This window comes from Mus musculus, chromosome 5 (assembly GCF_000001635.26).
Source record: "Mus musculus strain C57BL/6J chromosome 5, GRCm38.p6 C57BL/6J".
Classification (NCBI taxonomy): domain Eukaryota; kingdom Metazoa; phylum Chordata; class Mammalia; order Rodentia; family Muridae; genus Mus; species Mus musculus.
Genome location: NC_000071.6, coordinates 134,412,093 through 134,432,186, shown reverse-complemented (window position 1 = coordinate 134,432,186; position 20,094 = coordinate 134,412,093). Strand labels below are relative to the sequence as shown.

Sequence of the window (20,094 nt, the reverse complement as noted above, 5' to 3'; positions counted from 1 at the left end):
TTTTCTTTCTTTCTTCAAAAATTTTATTATTATTTGCTTATTTATATATTTTATTTTATTTTATTTTATTTTATTTTATTTTATTTGAGAGAGAGAGTCTGACATGTCAGACTCCAGGAGTCCATTCATTTCCACCATGTGAGTCTCGGCAGGACTTGAACTCGGGTCATCAGGCTTGATGGGGCAGTGCCATTACTCACTGAGTCATCCCTCTAGCTTCAGGCGTGGTTCCCTTCTCCCTTCCTCTTCGTTCACCCGCTTCATCTTTTGGAGATAGAAAACGATGTGGTCCACACTGCCCTAGAATTCACTGTATGGTGGAGGATGGCCTTGAACTCCCGCTCGCTCCTCCGCTCTCTGCCTCCTGCCTGTTGCCATTGCAAGCTTGCCGCGGTACCCGTGGATAAGAGGTGTTTTCTAAATTGATTGAAGTTTTCTTCTCATTTTATTTACCATTGTGGCTAACTAAGAAGAGAAAATGTGAGCTGTTGTGGCCTTGGCCATATTTTTTCTGAGCCAGGTTGCACAAAAATGAGACCAGCTGTGGCGGGGGGGGGGGGGGAAGAGACAGGGGGGCAGGGCAGAGACCATCTTTTATGCTTATTTTATTTTCTGTATGCTCGTATGTGTGTCACTCATGTGTGTAGAGGCCAGAGGACACCTTGTGAGAGTCAAATCTCTCCTTCTACCGTGTAGATCAAATACAAATCCTTGGGCTCCTGGCAGTCACCGTCACCCACTGAGCAATCTCACCGGCCCTTGGTTGGTTTTCCAAGGAAAGGTCTCTCTCACTGTATAGGTAGTTTAACCTGGTCTCGAACTTGGATTCTCCATCTTCCACCTCCTGAGCGCTGGGATAAGTGTATGCTCTCTGAGATCCTCTTTAGAAGGCACATGTCAGCGGAGGGCACATGTCAGTAGAGGTGACCCTGTCCATCCAGCCTGAGCCATTCCCCTGAAGATGAGGGCTTCCTTGGGCAGTTGGGATATCGACATCTCCCATCATTCTCCGAATGTGATATGTGTGAACTCGAAAATCCTGGACTCAGACCTTGGAGAGGCAGTGGGTGGGCTCGTCCACACCCAGATGTTGGCAGTGGGATGAATTTAGGTAGTGCCTGTGGCCGAGAGGACACAGTAAGTTTTTGGGCTCATATCTTGCTTGTGGTCCTCAGCTGTAGTTACATGGCTGTCTTTATCTTGTAGAACTGAAAGGCTAAGCTAGGTGTGGTGGTGCACACCTCTGATCCCTGCCCTTGGGGCACTGAGGCAGAAAGAACAGGAGTTCAGGGGCAGTCTAGGAGTCTGAGTAAGACTTTATCTCATCACCACACTTGACATGCCTGAAGTTAAGCAGGGTTGGACCAGGTTAGGACTTGGATGGGAGACCCTATCTTAAAGGATATCTCTGAGTCGACAGTGATGGTGCACACCTTTAATCCCAGCATCTGGGATGCAGATGCAGGAGGACCTTGGTGAGTTAGAGGCCAGCCTGGTCTACAAAGCTAGTTCCAGGACAGCCAGTGCTATACAGACAAACCTTGTTTCAAAAGATCAAAACAATAACAACAACAACAAAAATATATTCTCACACTCGGATGTCTAAGAAGTCCAGAAGAGGGTGTCAGGTTCCCTAGACCTGGAGGTACTATTGGCTGTGAGTCGCTTACCTTGGATTCTGAACTTGGGTCCACTGCCAAGAACAGAACACACTCTCAGCCTCCCAGTCAAATCTTTAGCTTCTCGCCTTTGTCTTTAATTTTTTCATATATATATATTACTTGTATGAATATCTTTCCTGCATGAGTGTATGCGTATTAGATGAGGGCCTAGTGCCCGAGGAAGTCAGAGGTGCTAGATCCCATGGAAATGGGAGTTACCTAGATGGTTAAGGGTTATCTTGCAGATGCTGAGAACCAAGTCCAGAGTCCAGGTTGTCTGCAAGAACGAGTGCCTTAGCTGCTGAGCCACCTCTCCAGCCCCACTCACTTTGTTTTTAGAGACAGTCTATTACTAGGACCTGGGGCTCACCAATTAGTTACACTGGCTGGCCAGTGAGTCTCAGAGGCCTGCCTCTCTCTGCCTCCCCAGTGGTGAGATAGGCAGCCACCAACCCCAGCCTTTTACACAGGATCCTCTGGACTGAACTCCAGCCTGTGTGCTTGCGTGGCAAACACTTTACACACTAAACCATCTTCTCACCCCCTCATAAAGTATCTTAAACGATGAGCCAAACGTGGCTCGGTGGGTGAAGGTGCTTACTGCCAAACTTGATGACCTGAGTTTGATCCCTGGGATCCATCGTAAAGGAGCTGAATGTTGTCCTGTGACTCTGCAGGTACACCATGGTATGTTTGTGTGCACACACATAAATAAATGCAATAAAAATAAATTCAAAAACAAAAACAAACAGGCTGGGTGTGTTGGAAAAAAAAAGAAAACAAAAGTGAGCAGAGCATCAGCTTCTCTCTCTCTCTGCTTCGCAGTGATGGATGCCATGTGACCAGCCGCCTCCTGGCCCTGCCATCAGGGCCTAGTCATGTGATGGCCTCTGTTTCTCCACACTGTGTGTGTGTGTCCTAATTAACTCTTCCTTAATTAATTAATTAACTAATTATTGAAGCGCTCTCTCACCGTGTAGTCCTGGCTGGCTTGGAACTCCCAGACTGGCCCTGAAATCAGATCTACCTTCCTCCTCTTCCTGAGTGCTGGAACTAAAGACGGTCCCCACCTCGCCCAGCTTGTCTCGGATTTTATCAAAGCCAGATAAGTAAGATGTCCGAGCCATTACGGGAACCGGGAGTCTTTTGGATATTCCAACAGATTCAGACTGTAACAGGGGTGTGTGTGTGTGTGTGTGTGTGTGTGTGTGTGTGTGTGTGTGTGTGTGTGTCTGTGTGTGTGAATTGCTATATATCCAAAGCTAGGTGGAATTCTTAGTACATCTTAGGTTACAGTGGGCCTTGCTATGTAGCCCAAGCTAGCCTGGAGCTTGCAGCAATCTTTCTGCCTTTTTTCTTGAGTGTTGAGATAACACCTTGAGACATTTTCCATGGCAATGGGAATCCTTTGCCTGCATGTGTGTATGCTCACAACATGTGTGCCTGGTGCCTTCAGAAGTCAAAAGAAGGTATCTTATCCCCTGGAACTGGAGTTGCAGATAGTTGGGAGCCACCATGTGGGAACGGGGAACAGAACCCAGGTCCTCTGTAAGAAAAACAGGTGCTCCTGACCACCAAGTCCTCTGAGCTACTCCATCCATCAAGGCTGCCTGGCTTGTTTCTTCCTTTAGGCTCTGGTGAACGCTGCTGCAGTGAACATAGGTGTGTAGGTCTCGGTGAGACTGTCGTTATCTTCCTGGAATATCAGGGTTGTGAGCCTTGTGCAGACCCAAGAAGATGGCCGTCAGACCTTTATCCAGCATTTAGTGTCAGTGCATACTGCTCATGACTGTAGACAGAGATCTGTGCTATGTGTTCATTGCAGAACCCGGTACAGCGAAGACCCAGCCACCTTGTCATCAAGGGCAGCTCACAACACAGCCTTTGGGCTCCCTGATTACCAACTAGAAACGGGCTGGGTCCGTTATGAAATGCGCCACGGGACAAACTTGTGGTGCTGAGACTCAAACTCAGGACCTCCAGAATTCTAGGCAAATATTCTACCACCAAGCTGCATCTCTAACAAACCAATTAATTATTTGAGACAGAGTCTCTCTTTGTAGCTCAGGCTGATGCACAACTTGCTATGTAGCCGAGGACAGCCTTGAACATCTGTTTCTCCTGCCTCCATCCCAGCGATAGAAATGTAGGCCCGTGCCACCGTGTCTGGTTTCTGTGGTACTGAGGAGGAAACCTGGGTTGTCCAACACCCCTCCTCAGCCCCGCAGGCATTGCTGGAGATCCCCTGAGGTAGCCAGGCACAGTGGTGGCACACACCTTTAATCCCAGCATTGGAGAGGTAGAGGCAGGCTGGCAGAGAAATCCTGTCTCCACCCACCCCCAAATCAATCAATTAATCAATCCCTCAGGCCTAGGCAGATGTGACTGGGACGCAGGCCCGTGGACTGTGACATTCTCTCCCAGCTATGGGTAAAACACAGACGGCGTTCTGAAATCCAGGGCCCTGGGCAATTCCTTCCCCTCTGGGCAGCTCATAGGACAGGAAATGGGGACTGTGGGTTGCTGGGGGAAAAACAAAATTCTTCCCCCTCACCCAGGATGGAAGACGCTGACTTTTGTTTGTTCTCTCGGGCTTCTTTTTGGAGAAACACAAGCATATGGTGGCGGCTGGTGCGGAGGCTGTGTTTGGGTGGCGTGCGTGCTTGACTTTGCCTTTTGCGCTTGCCTTGTGAGTTTTCTTCCCCGCGTTGGCACCACCACCTGCTCCTCTGGTCTGCAGGACAGTGATACTGAGTCAGAGAACCTTTCCTGGGTCTAGAAGATTCTAGATCTCTCCAGTGGCTCTTGTGGGGTTTCCAGTGGGGAGGAGGGTAAGGAGTTTAGTAGCAGACCTAGACCTGCGATTTGCGGAGTTCTGAGCCTCTGGGAGGCCTTGTATGTCTGTCCCGGGGCCTGAGGACAAGGGGGTGGGTCCGCTGAATAGTATAGGAGCCTGTTGGGATGGTCCTGAGGCGCAGCAAGAAGCACAAGCCAGACCCTTGAGACCACAAGCTTCTCAGATTTGGGATTTCCTTGGATTTTGGAATATTCGTGTCTAATCACGAAATACCTTGGGGACAGGACTCAAGTCTGCACAAGAATTTGGTTCCCGTTGCAGCTGTACCTTATGCACATAGCCTGAGGTAATTTGATTTTTAAAAAAATTTTTAAAAATATTTTTAATTATGCATATATATGTGTGTGGGTATGTGCACTTGGGAGGAGGGGCTCTGGAAGTTAGAATTACAGGTGGTGAGCCGCCCAGTGTTGGTCCTGGGAACTGAACTAGGGTCCTTTGGAAGAGCAGTACCTGGCCTTAATCACTGAGCTTTCTCTGCAGCCCTGTGATTTAAAAACACCTCCCCCCACCTTATTACATTGTCCCCGGGTGAGGAGGGGCAGGCAGGTGCCATGGACAGATTGCAGGAGGTGCTTCTTGCCTTCTGTCCTGTGGGTCTGGAGGACTGAGCTCAGGTTGGGAAACATGGTGTCAGTTTCTTTACCTGAGGAGCCACCTTGCTGGCTGGTAATTGGGCTTTATATTGTTTTGTTTTATTTGTTTATTTTTTCTTATTTTTGGCGTTTCTTAGACAGGGTCTTATGTAGTCAGTGCTGGTCTTGAGCATGCTATGTGTGTGTATGTATATGTATATGTGTGTGTGTGTATATATATATATATATATATATATATATGTATATATATATATATATATATATATATAAAATGGCTGGTTTTGAACTGTGTGCATGTGCTTGGGTGTGTAGGTGCATTCAGAGTCCAGAGGTTCATAGTGGAATGTCTTCTCCAGTTGCTTCTCTTCCTTATTGTTTTGAGACGGGCTCTCTCACTGAACTTGGAGCTGGCTGGGTTTGGTATTTTTTTTTTTTTGCCAGTCTGGCTGGCCAGTGAGTCTCCTGGGATCTGCCTGTCTCTGCCTCTCAGAACTGGGATTATAGGTGTGTGCTGCCATACCTGGCTTTTATATGGATGCTGGGAATCCAAACTCAATGTGTTATATTTGCACAGCCTGCAATTTCCTGCTGAGCCATCTCCCCCAGGCCCCTGGTTTTCAACTCTGGATCCTCCTAAGCGCTATGACCACAGCAGTATGTCATTGTACCCAGATGATTCACTGGTTGACTGGTAGATATTTTTGAGACAGAAATCTTATATAGTCCAAGCTGCCCTTGAACTCCCAATTTTCCTGTTTCTATCTCTTAAATGCTGGATTCTCCACAAGCCCAACCATGCCTACCAATTTATATATATATATATATATATATATATATATATATATATATATATATATGCTTGTTTATTTAGAGCCAGAGCCAGAGTCTCATTATATAGCCATGGGTGGTCTACACTCCCTCTGTAGCCCATGCTGGCTTCAAGCGTAGGCTCAACCTTAAGCGTCTACCTTTCTGAATGCTAAGACTACGGGCACGCACCATCGTGTCCTTCTTGGAGATATTTTTGAATGACTCTTTACCCGTGCCTCCATAGTGCTGCAAGAAGTCACCATTGATTTCCCTCCTGTGGCATCGTGTGTCAGCCAGCACTCAGAGTTTTAGATTCTAGAGCGTTTTGATACAGGATTTTCTGATTAGGTAGGCTCAACCTATAAGCAAGGTGCCTCAAAGACGAGAGAGTCTGTATTATCACCTTCCTGCAGGCAGGGCCCAGCTCCCTCTGGTGGGTCAGGGAGAATCACTCCTTGTCTCTGACCTTCTGTGTGGTATTGGCATGCCTTGGCTCGGGGCCATGTGTGTTAATCAGTTGTTCGATACTGTGACAAAATACCCAGAGAAACTATTTAAGGGGAGGAAAGGTTTATTTGTGGACCCACAGTTTCTAAGGTCTCCCATTCCACGGTCTGCTGGCTCCTTTCTTTTGGATCTGAGGTGAGGCGGAGCGTTGTGGTCCTGGAAGCAGGAGGTGTGGGGATGGTGGGGATGGAGGAGGAGGCTGCTGGCCTTATGGCATCCAGGAAGCAGAGAAGAGAGAGGGAGAGGGGAAAGTCGGGGGAGAGGAAAGAAATGAGATACGTCCATCAAAGTCCAGGCCCCAGTGACCCACTTCCCCCAACTAAGCCCCACCTCCTAGCCCTTTCCGCTGTGACCACTCAGTGGGTCACCGATGTTGTACCCTCAGCATCCCACCACTCTTCAGTAGCATCATCAGCGAGGAAGACTTCAACAGACAAAACTTGTGGGGAGACACAATACTGATAAGTCACAGCACCATCCGGTTCTTCAAACTACCCCTACCCCTCCCTTTTTTTTTCTCTGAAGACGGGTCTTACTGTGTAGCCCTGTATGGCCTGGAACTCACTGTGTAGACCACACTGGCCTCAAGATCACAGATCTGTGCCCCCCACCCCTCTCACATCCCCCAGTGCCATGATGAAAAGCAGGAGTTATGTGGCTTTGACCAAGCTTCATCTTCAAGCTACCTGTTCTGTGTGAGGTCTCCTTGTAAGAATATGGCACCCAGGAGCAGGCCGGTCTCTGTGAGATTGAGGGTAGCCTGGTCTATAGAGTTTCTTTGGACAGCCAGGGCTATACAAAGAAACTCTGTTTCAAAAAAAAAAAAGTGGCGCCTTTAATCCCAGCACTTGGGAGGCAGAGGCAGGCAGATTTCTGAGTTCCAGGACAGCCTGGTCTACAAAGTGAGTTCCAGGACAGCCAGGGCTACACAGAGAAACCCTGTCTTGAAAAACCAAAAAAAAAAGTGTCAAATGCCTTTAATGCTAGAGTGAGTTCCAGGACAGCCAGCGCTACACAGGAAGCCCTATCTCAAAACAAAACAAAACAAAAACAAATGGGCTATTGCTGTAGTTAAATTGGTTGAATGTTCAGGAAGCCTTGGATTCTATTCCCAGAACCACATAAAACTAGGTGGGGGTCTATAATCCCAGCACTCTGGAAGAGGAGGCAGGAGAATCAGGACTCCAAGGTCATGGCTTGACAGGAGGAAGCTATAGCAGCATAGTAAGCCCTTGGCTACATAGTGAGTTACAGGCCAACCTGGGGAACAGTCTCAAAAAAACAAAAGAGGTTTTTTTGTTTTTTTTTTAATTGCTTTGTTTTGTTTGTTTGTTTTTGAAACAGAGTCTCTCTGTGTAACCCTGGTTGTCCTGGAACTGGCTGTGTAGACCAGGCTGACCTCGAACTCTCGGAGATTTGTCTGCTTCTTCCTCCTGGGTGTGGCTTACAAACGGTACTAATGTCCATGAGATGTGTGCTTGTGCTTAGTTGATCCAGAATTTGGGAAAGATCGGAGGACTCTGAGATTGTCTGCCCTTCCCTCCCTCCTGTTGGCCAGTGCAGACCAAGCAGCGTGAGCCATGGGGCCATCTGCCAAGGCTGTACTTCCTTGCCATTGACTGTCTTGGCTTTGGGCCCCTTGGGTGTCCTCAGTTCTGTGGCTCTGCCCTGATCTCTGTGCAGCCCATCAGCCTGCCGTGTTCTTTTCCAGTTGGGATGTACTTTGTATTTTCATTGTACCGTGTTTATTTATTTGGGGTGTGTGTGTGTTGGCCTGCCCAGGCATACACATACACATGCAGAAATAGCTCATTTTGGCTAGGCTTGCCTTGGATCCAACTGTCTTAATCTCCTAATGCTGGCAGGCGTCACAGGCACGCTCAGTCACACTCAGCTTTTCAGGTAGGCACCAGGGATTTGAACTCAGCTCTTCATGCACTGGGTTGTTTTGGACCCAGTTATGTTAGTTATGTTATAGACTGGGTTGTTTTGCCCACTGAGCCATCTCCCTAGCCCTGCAGGAGTTAGCCACGAACTAACTCCCTCTCAGGTGCTGGGATTATAGCCGTGCTCTCCCATGCCCAGTGTGTGTAGGCCTGGGTTGGAACCCAGAGCTTCATGGGTGTGGGAAAAGCGCTCTACCAACTGAGCCACTATCTCCTTTTTTAAATTCTGACTCAAGGATGACCTTGAACTCTTGGCAATCCCCCTCAGCCTTCAGAGTGCTGTTGTTACGGGTTTACTACCACAACAACCTACGTCCGAGGTGCAAAGTCTTTTGTTTTTAAACCTTAAAAAAAGAGAGAGAGATTTATTTATGTACATGAGCACACTGTCACTCTCTTCAGATACAACAGAAGAGAGCATCAGATCTCATTACAGATGATCATGAGCCACCCCGTGGTTGCTGGGACTTGAACTCAGGACCTCTGGAAAAGCAGTCAGTGCTCTTAACCGCTGAGCCATCTCTCCAGCCCCTTCTTTTTATGGTCCTGGCTCTTAAAACCTTTCGGGCCCCCTCTTCCGCCATGTTTCCTGAGGCTCAGGTGCAGGAGTTGTGTGGGAGCTGTATCTGTTGGGGCTGAGCACCCCAGGATCAGTTATTTTTGACCAGTTGTGGGTTTCTGTAATGGTCTCCAAATTCCTGTGTATGTCTGTATCTATGTCAGTGTCGCATAGGTGTTGGATGCCCTGGAGCTAAAGTTCTAGGCAATCGTAAGCAACTGGATATGGGAGTCTTCTGTGACAGCGGGAAGCCCCCGTAACCACTGCACCGTCTCTCTCACAGTCCAAGTTGTCATTGCTAGTTCCTTAAGTGTTAGATACCCAGGAAAAGTCAAGCAGGAATTCTGGGCTGTGGGGATTCAGTCAGCATCAGTGGCTAAGCTCTTAGCCTCAAGGAGTTCAAGAAATCTGTCAGGAAGCGTGTAATCAGGTCATTTCAGATCTCAGCTGGTTCTGGAGAGAACGTAGGAGAGCCCGGGCTTAGTACCTGGGAGGTGCAGGCCGGAAGATCAGGAGTTCAAGGTCATCCTGGGCTACATTCGATTTAGAGGCCAACCTGGGCTTGCTGACTGTGTCACAAAGGGAAAATCCATAGTAGCTGGGCGCACTCGGGAGGCAGAGGCAGGCAAGTTTCTATGAGTAAGAGGCCAGCCTGGTCTATAGAGTGAGTTTCGGGACAGCCCTGTCTGGCAAAACAAACAAGAGACAAAGCCATAATAAAATAAAAGGGAAGATGGGGGTGGTGAGGCTGAGCTGCGAGCTTGCTGGCCCGACAAGGGCGTGTCTGAGGGGGGTGGATGGAGAGGCAGCAGGTGGCTCCCCTAGGCCTGGAGACAGTTCAGGAGAGAGAGAGAAAGAGAGAGGGAGGAAGGGAGGGAGGGAGGGAGGGAGGGAGAGAGAGAGAGAGGGAGAGAGAGAGAGAGAGAGAGAGAGAGAGAGAGAGAGAGAGAGAGAGAGAGAGAGAGAGCAGGTGAGCCCAGCTTCCGCAGTGCCTGCCTTGGTCACAGGGATGTTGGATTTCTTTGATAACTTTTTATTGTGTTATGTGTGTGTGCATACGGTGTCCCTGCACATGTAAACAATGTGTGGAAGTCAGTTGTCTCTTTCCGCCATGTTGAATCCCGGGGATTCCACTCAGACAGTCAGGCATCTCTGCCAACAAGGACGCCATCTTGCCTGTCCAGGCCTTCTGTCTTGAGATCCACTCTGTGTAGCCTCGGGTAGCCTGCACCTCACAGTCCTCCTGCCTCAACCTCTTGAGTGCTAGGATTATAAGTGTACACCACCACACTGGTGTTTCACATCCCTTCTGGTGGCCTACCATACTTGTTTTGGGCTGGTTCCCTCCCTCCCCTGCCCTTCCCTTGCCTGCCCTGCCCTCCCTTTCCGTCCGTCCTCTCCTCTCCCATCTTCTGGACCCCTAATTTGCTTATCATATTTCATGCTTCCTGTTTTTCATCCCTTAATACTAAGTAAAAAAAAAGTCAGTTTTTACTTTACCTGGCTTATTTATTGATTAAAAGTCAATTTTTTAAAATTAGTGTTCTGTATGTGTGTGTGTGTTCACATCCGTGCACGTGCCATGGTTGATGCATGCGCAGATCAGAGGTCAGTCTTCAGGAGTTGGTTGTCTCCTTCCATGCAAATCCCATGGATGCAACCTGGCATTCTTGGTGGCATACACCTTCACCCATGAGCCATCCTGCCAGCCCTGTTTTTGCCTTACCTTTGTGCTCCTGACATATCTGAGCCTGGGGCTTCTCGTGGCTCCTATATAAATAAAGCAGGCAGCTTCCCAAGTACCTCACCGGGACTATGCTGGAGACAGGAGGGTCCTGTAAGCCGAGCTAGCTAGATTTTGGATAGCCCCACAGGCCAGCTCCCTTCCGTCTCCCGGGGCCTCTGGCTCAGAGTCCCTGCTTCTCTCCTAAGTAGATTAGGACCTGGGCCAGGAGGAGTCAGAAGAGTCTGGAACAAGCTGGAGGTCAAGAATGCCAGCTACTGCTGCCTGCCTGGCCCTGATCTGATTTGGGTCTGGGCAGCTGGGAGGCTGGGACTGGCCCAAGGGCTCAGAGGACGATCTGGCAGCCATAGCCGTCGGGCTCCCAGGCTAACGGATGTCTTGGCTGTGAGGGAATACAGTTATCCAGCAGTCGTTCCCCCCCCCCCCCCAGCACCCCATCAGTGGTGACTTAGGATCACAGAAAGACCAGGACAAAGCCACCAGCAGCCTCTTATTTTTCAGAGCATCCTGACCATGGTCCCTTTCCCATGTCTTTGAGTGGTCTGATGTAGACTCTTAGCGATACAGAGTTTTCTTTTATTTTTTCACTGTGGAGCCCTGGCTGGCCTGGAACTTGTTATATCAACCACGTTGGCCCCGAACTCAGAGATAGGCATGCCACTTGCTTCATGAGTGCTGAGATTAAAAGTATGTGCCGTTACACCCAGATGGTTTTTATTTTCATTATTTGTTTTGAGGCAAGGTCTCATAGCCAGGCTGGCCTCACACTCACCCTGCAGCAGCCAATAATGTCTTTGAATTCCCAATCACTGTGCCTCTATTTCCCAAATGCTTGGAATTATAGGTGTGCACACCTGGCTTGGCTTATTTATTTTATATTAATTTATTTTTGTGATATGGGGGATGGAATATAGGACCTTGAACTTGCCAGTCAAATGTTCTACCACTGAGCCACGCCCCCAGCCCCTCCCTGGGAGATGGTAGACTGGTAGTCTACCATTGAAACCATGCCTCTTGCTCCTCACTGTGGCATGTGGTCTGTGGCTGGGCCATATACACAGCCCTCCTTTTAAATCTTTTGTCATTGGTAGAGATGGAATTTCACTAAATTTCTCAAGATGGCTTGAACTTACTCTGTAGCTCAGGCTGTCCTTGAACTTGGATACTCCTGCCTTGGCCACCTCAGTAGCTAAGATAATGGGGAGGGCCAGTAGGTCCTGATAAAACCATTTTCCCCTAAATTTTTACTTATTTATTTTGATGTGTGTGTGCGCGTGCATGCGTGCGTGCGCACATGCGCTCGCACACACATACTCATGCCACCACATGCCTGTGGAGGTTAGAGAACAGCTTGCAGGGGTCAGTTCTCTTCTACCATGTGAGCCCTAGGGATCAAACTCAGGTCCATAGAAAGCACCTTTATTCTCTGAGCCATTTCATTGGCCATAAAACCCGTTTTTTCCTGTAGTCCAAGAGCAGATCTGAGCCTGTAGAGGAACTTTAATCCAGCAACTTGGTTATTCTGGCAAAGGATCACATCCTAAGAATTAGGTCTATATGATCTGACCGGAATGCAGACACGCCCTGGATTACAGTAAGATCTGGCTGGAATACAGACACACCCTTAGCATGTACCTTTAACCCCTAACAATGAAGGTAAGGTTAGTTTGTAGAACAAAGCAGCCATGTTTCAAAGTGATGTCTACTTGCGGGGCAGACAAGTAATGAATCAGGGAAAGATTTGATGGAATGAATGAGAGAGAGGACACACCGCACTCTCTGGTACAACACTGGAAAGAGAAGCTACTTAAGGTAGCAAGGCAGAGGAAGGTGTGCGTGTGGAAGTTTTACTGGGAAGGGTGGTAGAGAGAACGAGCTAGACACAGGTGAAGACAGAGAGAGCCAGAGAATGAGAAGGAGCCAGAAGATTAGAACAGACTGCCAAAAGTACAAGGCCAACCAGGGCAATTCAGGCAGAAGCTGAGAGAAGCTGAATTGAATCAACTTGGAAAATTAGATTGTACAGAGGCTAGAAGCTTCCAGGTCATGGCCTGGGGACAGTTAGAACAGAGCAAGAAGCACTCTCTGAGCTCAGCCCACGCTGCGTCTTTGCACAGCTTGGGGACAGGTCTCATCTCATCCTTTCCTTGGAGGAAATACAACACATTTACAGAGCCAGTACCAGGTCGGAGATGCTCTTCATTCAGATGTAGATCTAGTGTTTCTTGCTGAGGCATATATACCTTATGGCCCCTGCTGCTGTCTTGAGTTTCCCAGGACACTGAAGCCAGGTTTGGAGAGTGTCTGGGATTCTGTGTCTGGCCTGTTGCGCGCGCATACACACACACACACACACACACACACACACACACACACACACACACACACACCAGACAATGAGTTGGGCTCTGAGGGTCAGCCGTGGTGGAGAGATGCAGTTTGGCCCTTGCAGGGTTTACAGTCTGGGAGTCAGTTGTCGTGGCAGTAGACATCCTCAGCTTGGTGCCTGTTTTTAGGCTGTGGGCCTGGAGGCCCTGCCACCTGGCTGTGTGCTACCCCACCCAGTGAGTGTCTAGAATCCCTGCTGACAGGTGGCAGACAGGTGGCAAATAGGGTGTGGATCTACAACTTTATGGCTGGGTGACACACCCAGCCAGGGGCCTCAGAGGGCCCTGGGGAACAAGCCCAGAGAGTGTCCTGCCTTTGTCCCTTGCCTCCTTTTACTTAGGCCAGAGGGGCAGGTGCTCTCAGAGGCAGCTAGCAGGACCCCCTCACTCCCGTTTCTTGGGTTAGCTCTGGAAGAACAGGCTCAAGCCAGTCACCAGCAATCAGCAACCCTGTCTTTGAATTTATTAGGCTTGAGCAAGCCAAAGAAGCCTTTAAAGGAAGAGCTGTGAGGAGCCTCAGTAAGTTGGTACAAAGTCCTTTCCTAGAGAATCCCTAGTTTGAGGAAGTAGCCTGTGGCTGTCTGCACCTGCTCCAAGTCCATGGCCCACATCCAAGAAGCAGACTCAGGCTTCAGCAGTGGCCTTGATCTGGGAGCTTGTGACCAAGCCCAGAGGCGTGTACGGAGTTGACGTGGGCAATGCCCAGCTAAGCCATGGGTGAGGCAGTCCGGTGCCTTTCCCAAAGGATTGGTTATAGGGATATGGACACAGGCTGGTAATCTCAGTTCTTAGCAGGCAGAAAGAGAAAGATCTTGAGTTCAAGGAGCCAGAGCTGGAAAGTAAGGCCTTGCTCAGAGCACGTGGGCAGTGGGCAGCCATGAACTGTGTGAGCAGGAGAGGGCTGTGACTGGCATTACGTTTGTGGAAAACAGCGGCAGTTAGGACCTGCCGTGGTATTGGGCTCACATTAGTGACGGATTGAATCCCTAGGTACTGTTCCTTGGAGCATGACCCTCAGCCACGTTGCTGGTGTATGCCTTTTTGTGAAGTGGCGTGACCAAATGTCTGCCCCACGAAGGCCCCGACCACCATAGGTTGAAGGAAGAATTCTATTGGAGACTAGCTTGGTGAATGAGTGAATGGCTAGTTACAGAAGCATGGATGTCTTAGTTAGAGTGCGGTGAGGAGAAACCATGGCCAAGACAACTTACAGGAAAACAAAACCCATTTAAGAGAGGGCCTGCTTGCAGTTCTAGAGGGTTAGTTAGTCCATGGTCATCATTGGCAGGAAGCAGACAGGCGTGGCACTGGGATAGTAGCTGAGAGTTTTATATCCATATCTGTGGGTAGAAGGCAGAGAGACATCATGCATCAAAGCCCACCCCCAGTAACACACTTCCTGTAGTAAGCCACACCCACTCTAATAAGACCACACCTCCTAATCCTTCTCAAACAGTTCCCCAACTGGCAATTCAGCATCCAAGCACATGAACCTGTGGGGGTTAGTCTCATTCAAACCACCGTGATGGGCGTGGGGTTACTTGTCATAATGGGGGTGACTCAAAAAGCCCACCTCGTGATGGTTGATGCCACTCACAATAAGCTGCATCTCTGGAACTTGAGTTGCTTTGTCCTTGAATCTCAGGAACTCCCCTTTAGGAGAGAATGTTCAAATTCCCTGAGACTGTTTCATTCAAATAGGAGGAAGTAATTATAGGTTATTTTCTTAGATACCTGCAGGTTTCTGCAGTAGCTGCTGTCTCCTGGCCTATGGAAGTTCAAATCTCTGCTATACTTTTGAGGCCCTTGAGTAATGGTCAGGAAGGCCTGCTGGCATTCTGTCCCACTTGTGAATTCCAGGTGACCCTGGGAGTCAGGTCTGCCTACCCAGTTATACCATGTGTCTGCTACCCACTGTGTCCTCTCTGTTTTCTCTAGGTGACCATGGCCTTGCTGGGGAAGCACTGTGACATCCCCACCAACGGCTGTGGGTCTGAGCGCTGGAACTCCACCTTCGCCCGCAAGGACGAACTCATCAACAGTCTGGTGTCCGCCTTAGACTCCATGGTGAGTGGCTGGTCAGGTGGGAAGAGGGCCTAAGGGCTAGGTGGGAGAACTGAGAGGTTCTGTCCATCCAAATCTCTTATTGCTGGGGACTAGAGAGATCCACCTGCCTCTGACACCCAGGAGTTGGGCTTAAACTCCCAACACATTTGTCACACCATGCATGGCTCAAGACCAGCATTCATTCCCTCACGTATTCATTTATATTTTATGTGCACTAGTGCTCTGCCTGCATGCATGTCTGTGAGGGTGTTGAATCGCCTGGGGCTGGTGTTTCAGACAGTTGTGAGCCTCCTTGTGGGTAATAAGCATTCAACCTGGTTCTAACCATTGAGCCATCTCAACAGCCAGCATTTATTAAGTGCCAACTGTGTGCTACTGGGTTTACAGACAGGATTTTGCTTCTGAAGGATTTCTGTACTGTAGTCCTGGTTATAACCAGGTAAGCCAGTTTGGTGTAGCCACTGAAAGTTCTGTGTGTGGGGAGGGGTGGGAGGTGAGGCTGGGGTTGTATGCATGCATGTAGAGGTCACAACTCCACTTTGGGTTTCATTCTTCAGATGCCATTCCCCTTGTTTGAGACCTTACTCTATAGTTCCGGCTGATCTGGAACTCACTGTGTAGTCCAGGCTGACCTCAGACTCATGGCAATCTTCCTACCTCAGGCTCCATGAGTGTTGAGACTACAGCTGTGAACCAGCTAAGCCTATAGCACCTAGCACCTACAGGAAGTCTCCAAGTACTAACCAGACCCACCCCTGCTTAGCTTCTGAGATAAGATGAGGCCAGGTGAAACTGGGGTGGGATGGCTGTAGATCACCTTGTTTTAGTTTCGAGACAGGATCTCACACTGGTTTGAACTCATCAAGTAGACTAGATTGGCTGGCCAGAAAGCCTCACGGCGTCTGTCTTCTGTGTCATCCTCCCTAGTTCTGGGATTGCATGTGTGTGCTGCCATTCCTGGCTGGTACACACATGTTAGATGTGCTTGCGTGTGTGTGTGTGTGTGTGTGTGTGTGTGTGTGTGTGTGTGTGTGTGTGATGTGTGTTTGCACCTTTGGCAGCACACAGCAAGAACAATCTAGAACGGAGACTCTCTATGCTTGGAAGCCCAGTGACTACTTGATCATACTGTGTGCAGATGCCTGTGTCTTCCTCCATCACTGTCTTCCATACTGAGGCAGATGTTGCCCTTGAACCCAGCCCTTGCCAACTGGACTAGCCTTGAGCCAGCTTGCTCCCAGGATCTGCGTACACCTCTCAGCTGATGGGACACAGGAGCGCTGCCCCAGCTGCCCAGCATTTTTATAGGCGCTGGAGATCCAAACTCCAGTCATTACGCTTTGCTGCAAATGCTTTGCCCTCTAACAGTTCCCAACCTCACGCCCAACCTCACGCCCAGCGCTTTCACATGAGTGCTGGGAATTGAACTCAGGTCTTTGTGCTTGGAAGGCAAGCAGTTTATCCACTGAGCCATCTTGACAGCCCTGCTGATATACTTTCCCTGTAACCAGGTTGTTGAAATTCTACTGCCACAGTCTTGAGTAACAGGCTGCATGGTACATTTTTACAGTTTATGGACGGTGGTCACTACCCCCTGTCCCAGAGTGGTCTAGAAGGCGTATCTCATCAAAAGCCTTGTCTCTGTAGCTAGAGGTGGCCTCAGAAGCCGAATCCTCCTGTCTCTGCCTCCCAAGGTGTTGGATTACAGGCACATACTGCTATGCTGGGTTCCAGGCTGGTCTTGACTTAGCTCACACACCCATCCCTCCCCCACAGTGCTCGGCGCTCTCCAAGCTGAACACGGAGGTGGCCTGCGTGGCGGTACACAATGAGAGCGTCTTCGTGATGGGCACCGAGAAGGGAAGGGTGTTTCTGAACACTCGGAAGGAGCTACAGTCAGACTTCCTCAGGTTCTGCCGTGAGTACCCTATGTTCTCCATGACCAGGACCCTGCTCTATCTAAAGGACAAGGGTCCTGGCCCATTCCTGTCCCTCCTGCTTTGTCCAGCCTAAAGACGCAAGGTTGTTCCAAATGGAACCTGTTAAAACTGTCCAGCAGCTCCTGTCACTGAGCCTCATAACTACCGACATCTATGCACCCATTTTTAGAGGGGAACACTGAGGCCCAATACAGATATTCAATTCTGCATTCTACTCTACTTTTCAATGGTACTGAGGATAGAACCTGGGCCCTTATGCCTATGTAGCAGTGCACTGGTACTGAACTACACCCTCAGCTATTGGTCTACTTATTTTTGATTATTGCTCTCTTTTTGTTTGTTTCATTCTGTTTATATAGGCAGGTGTGTGCTGTGGCATGAATATAGACATCAGGAGACTCGCTACAGTCAGTTTTCTTTTCCATCACTGGGAATTGAACTCAGGTCTTAAGGCTTGGCAGCAGGCTTCTTTACCTGCTGAGCCATCTCACCAACCCCTTGTTTTAAGTCAGGTTCTCCTGTAGCCCAGGCTGGCCTTGAACACCTGGTCTTCTTGGCCCCACTTTCCCAGGTGAGGAAAGTACTCACCACCCATTCTGCTGCATAGGAGACTGGGGTGGAACTCGGGATTTCATGCACACTAGGCAAGCATCCTGCCAAACGAGCTACATTCCCAGCCTCAGTTCTACCTTTTGACTGAGTGTATCTGAGGATAAGGACCATCCACAGTTGTTCAGCTAAGATATTTAGCACGTGTTGAGTGTGTTGCACTTGTAAGCTCACACCAGCCTTGTAAGGTGGCGTGTTGCTGTTCGTTTTGGCCAGGAAATGCTCAGTACACATGGGCTGTAGGTATGAACAGCTCTGAGTCAGGGTGGCTCCAGATGTAGAGTGCCTGCCTACAATTGCCCCGTATGGTGGCCCAGCAGTCCAGTGCTTTACTTAGCATTCTCAAGACCCCAGGTTCCATCCCCAAAACTGAATGGCACTTCATGCTGGGCTGTTGGCCTGAAACCTCATTACCTTTCCCAGAGGGTCACAAAAATGTCACCCATGGTATGCAGAATAAGAAACTGAGTCACAGTGGGCATATTATCCTAACCCAGAGACTCAGCCCAGGACTGAAAGTGTGTGTATTAGTCAGGGTTCTCTAGAGGAACAGAATTTATAGGGAAAAAAATGTATTGCCAGGTGGTGGTGACACACGCCTTTAATCCCAGCACTTGGGAGGCAGAGGCAGGTGGATTTCTGAGTTCGAGGCCAGCCTGGTCTACAAAGTGAGTTCCAGGACAGCCAGAGCTACACAGAGAAACCCTGTCTCAAAAAATCCAAAAAGGGGCTGGTGAGATGGCTCAGGAGTTAAGAGCGCCAACTGCTCTTCCAAAGGTTCTGAGTTCAAATTCCAGCAACCACATGGTGGCTCACAACCATCTGTAAAGAAATCTGATGCCGTCTTCTGGAGTGTCTGAAGACAGCTACAGTGTACTTACATATAATAAACAAACAAAGAAACAAACGTATTGCATATGTATGTCTGCAATATAAATTATATATATATATATATATATTTATACATATAAATATATTTATATATAAATTATATATATATATATATATTATAATTTTTTTAGGTTTATTAGAGTGGCTTACAGGTTGTGATCCAGCTAGTTCAACAATGGCTATCCACCAACAGAAGGTCCAAGAATCCAGTAGTTGTTCATTTCATGAGGCTGGATGTCTCAGCTAGTCTTCTAGTATACATTGGAATCTGGAAGAAGTAGGCTCTAATACTGGTGAAGGAGTGGGCTTGCTAGCAAGCCTTGGAGCAAGCAGGCAAAGAGCCAGCTAGATTTCTTCTTCCGTGTCCTTTATATTGGCTGCCAGCTGAGGGTGTGGTACAGATTAAAGGGTGGATCTGCCCACCTCAAAAGATCTGGATTAAAGGTTTATCTTTCCACCTCAAAGATTAGAAGTGGTCTTCCCACTTCAAATGATTTAATTAAGAAAAAATCCCTCAGGCTGGAGAGAGGATGACTCAGTGCCTGCTCTTCCAGAGGTCCTGAGTTCAATTCCCAGCAACCACATGGTGACTCACAACCATCTGTAATGGGATCTGATGTCCTCTTCTGGTGTGTCTGAAGACAGCTACAGTGTACTCATATACATAAAATAAATATATCTTTGAAAGAAAGAGAGAGAGAGAGAGAGAGAGAGGGAGGGAGGGAGGGAGGGAGGGAGGGAGGGAGGGAGGGAGGAAGGAAGGAAGGAAGGAAGAGAAAGAAAGAGAGAAAGAAAGAACTTCTTCAGAGGTTTGCCCTGTCATTTGGGTTTTAGTTAATTCCAGATTTACTCAGTTTGACAACTGTCTTAGTTAGGGTTTCTGTTGCTGTGTGAAGACACACCATGACTAAGGCAATTCTTATACAAGAAAACATTTAATGTGGGCTGGCTCACAGGTTCAGAGGTTTAGTCCATTATCATCATGGCATGCAGACATGGTGCTGGAGAAGTCGCTGAGAGTTCTTGATCCACAGACAGCAGGAAAATAGTCTGGGCTTGACATGGACTTTTGAAACCTCAAAGTCCCCAGTGACACAGTGACACACTTCCTCCCACAAGGCCACACCTCCTAATCATTTCAAATAGCACCATTCCCTAGTGACCAAGCATTCAAATATCAGAGCCTGTGGGTTCATTCTTATTCAGACCACTGTAACAAACAGGACTAGCCCCCATGGTGTGCATAGTTCAAAGTCAGGACACCAGTTCGAAGATCCTTGCTTCTTCAAAGTCCTGATGGATCTGGGGGTGGGGTGGGGCGATGCCAGGGGTCCCAGTGGACACCCAGACACGAGCAGATGATGGCTTTGTTGGTTGTTTTTGTAGCTTCCTTATCCCTAGGATTAGCCATCCCAGACTAATCCCATACTGCATGTATAGTTAGCAGGAATATAGGTGGATCATATAGATGCTTCCCAGACTGTGGTCTCTAAGGCTGGGCTCAGGTAGTGGGGTGTGGC

The 20,094-nt window shown here is 48.6% G+C and overlaps 1 protein-coding gene across 44 annotated transcripts in view; it reads left to right on the top strand.

Moving 5' to 3' along the window:
- Gtf2ird1 (general transcription factor II I repeat domain-containing 1) overlaps positions 1–20,094 on the top strand; it is a 99,207-nt gene that overhangs the window by 24,681 nt on the left and 54,432 nt on the right. For 43 of the 44 annotated variants that reach the window (XM_017321047.2, XM_017321046.2, XM_017321044.2 and 40 more), the window contains exons 2-3: positions 15,006–15,134; positions 16,911–17,052. In XM_017321047.2, the coding sequence (XP_017176536.1) occupies positions 15,012–15,134; positions 16,911–17,052 (265 nt within the window). In that variant the 5' untranslated portion in view covers positions 15,006–15,011. Of the gene's footprint in view, positions 1–4,272; positions 4,351–4,742; positions 4,805–15,005; positions 15,135–16,910; positions 17,053–20,094 lie in introns of those variants that run through there. The other variant, XM_011240887.2, reaches the window with a different exon arrangement.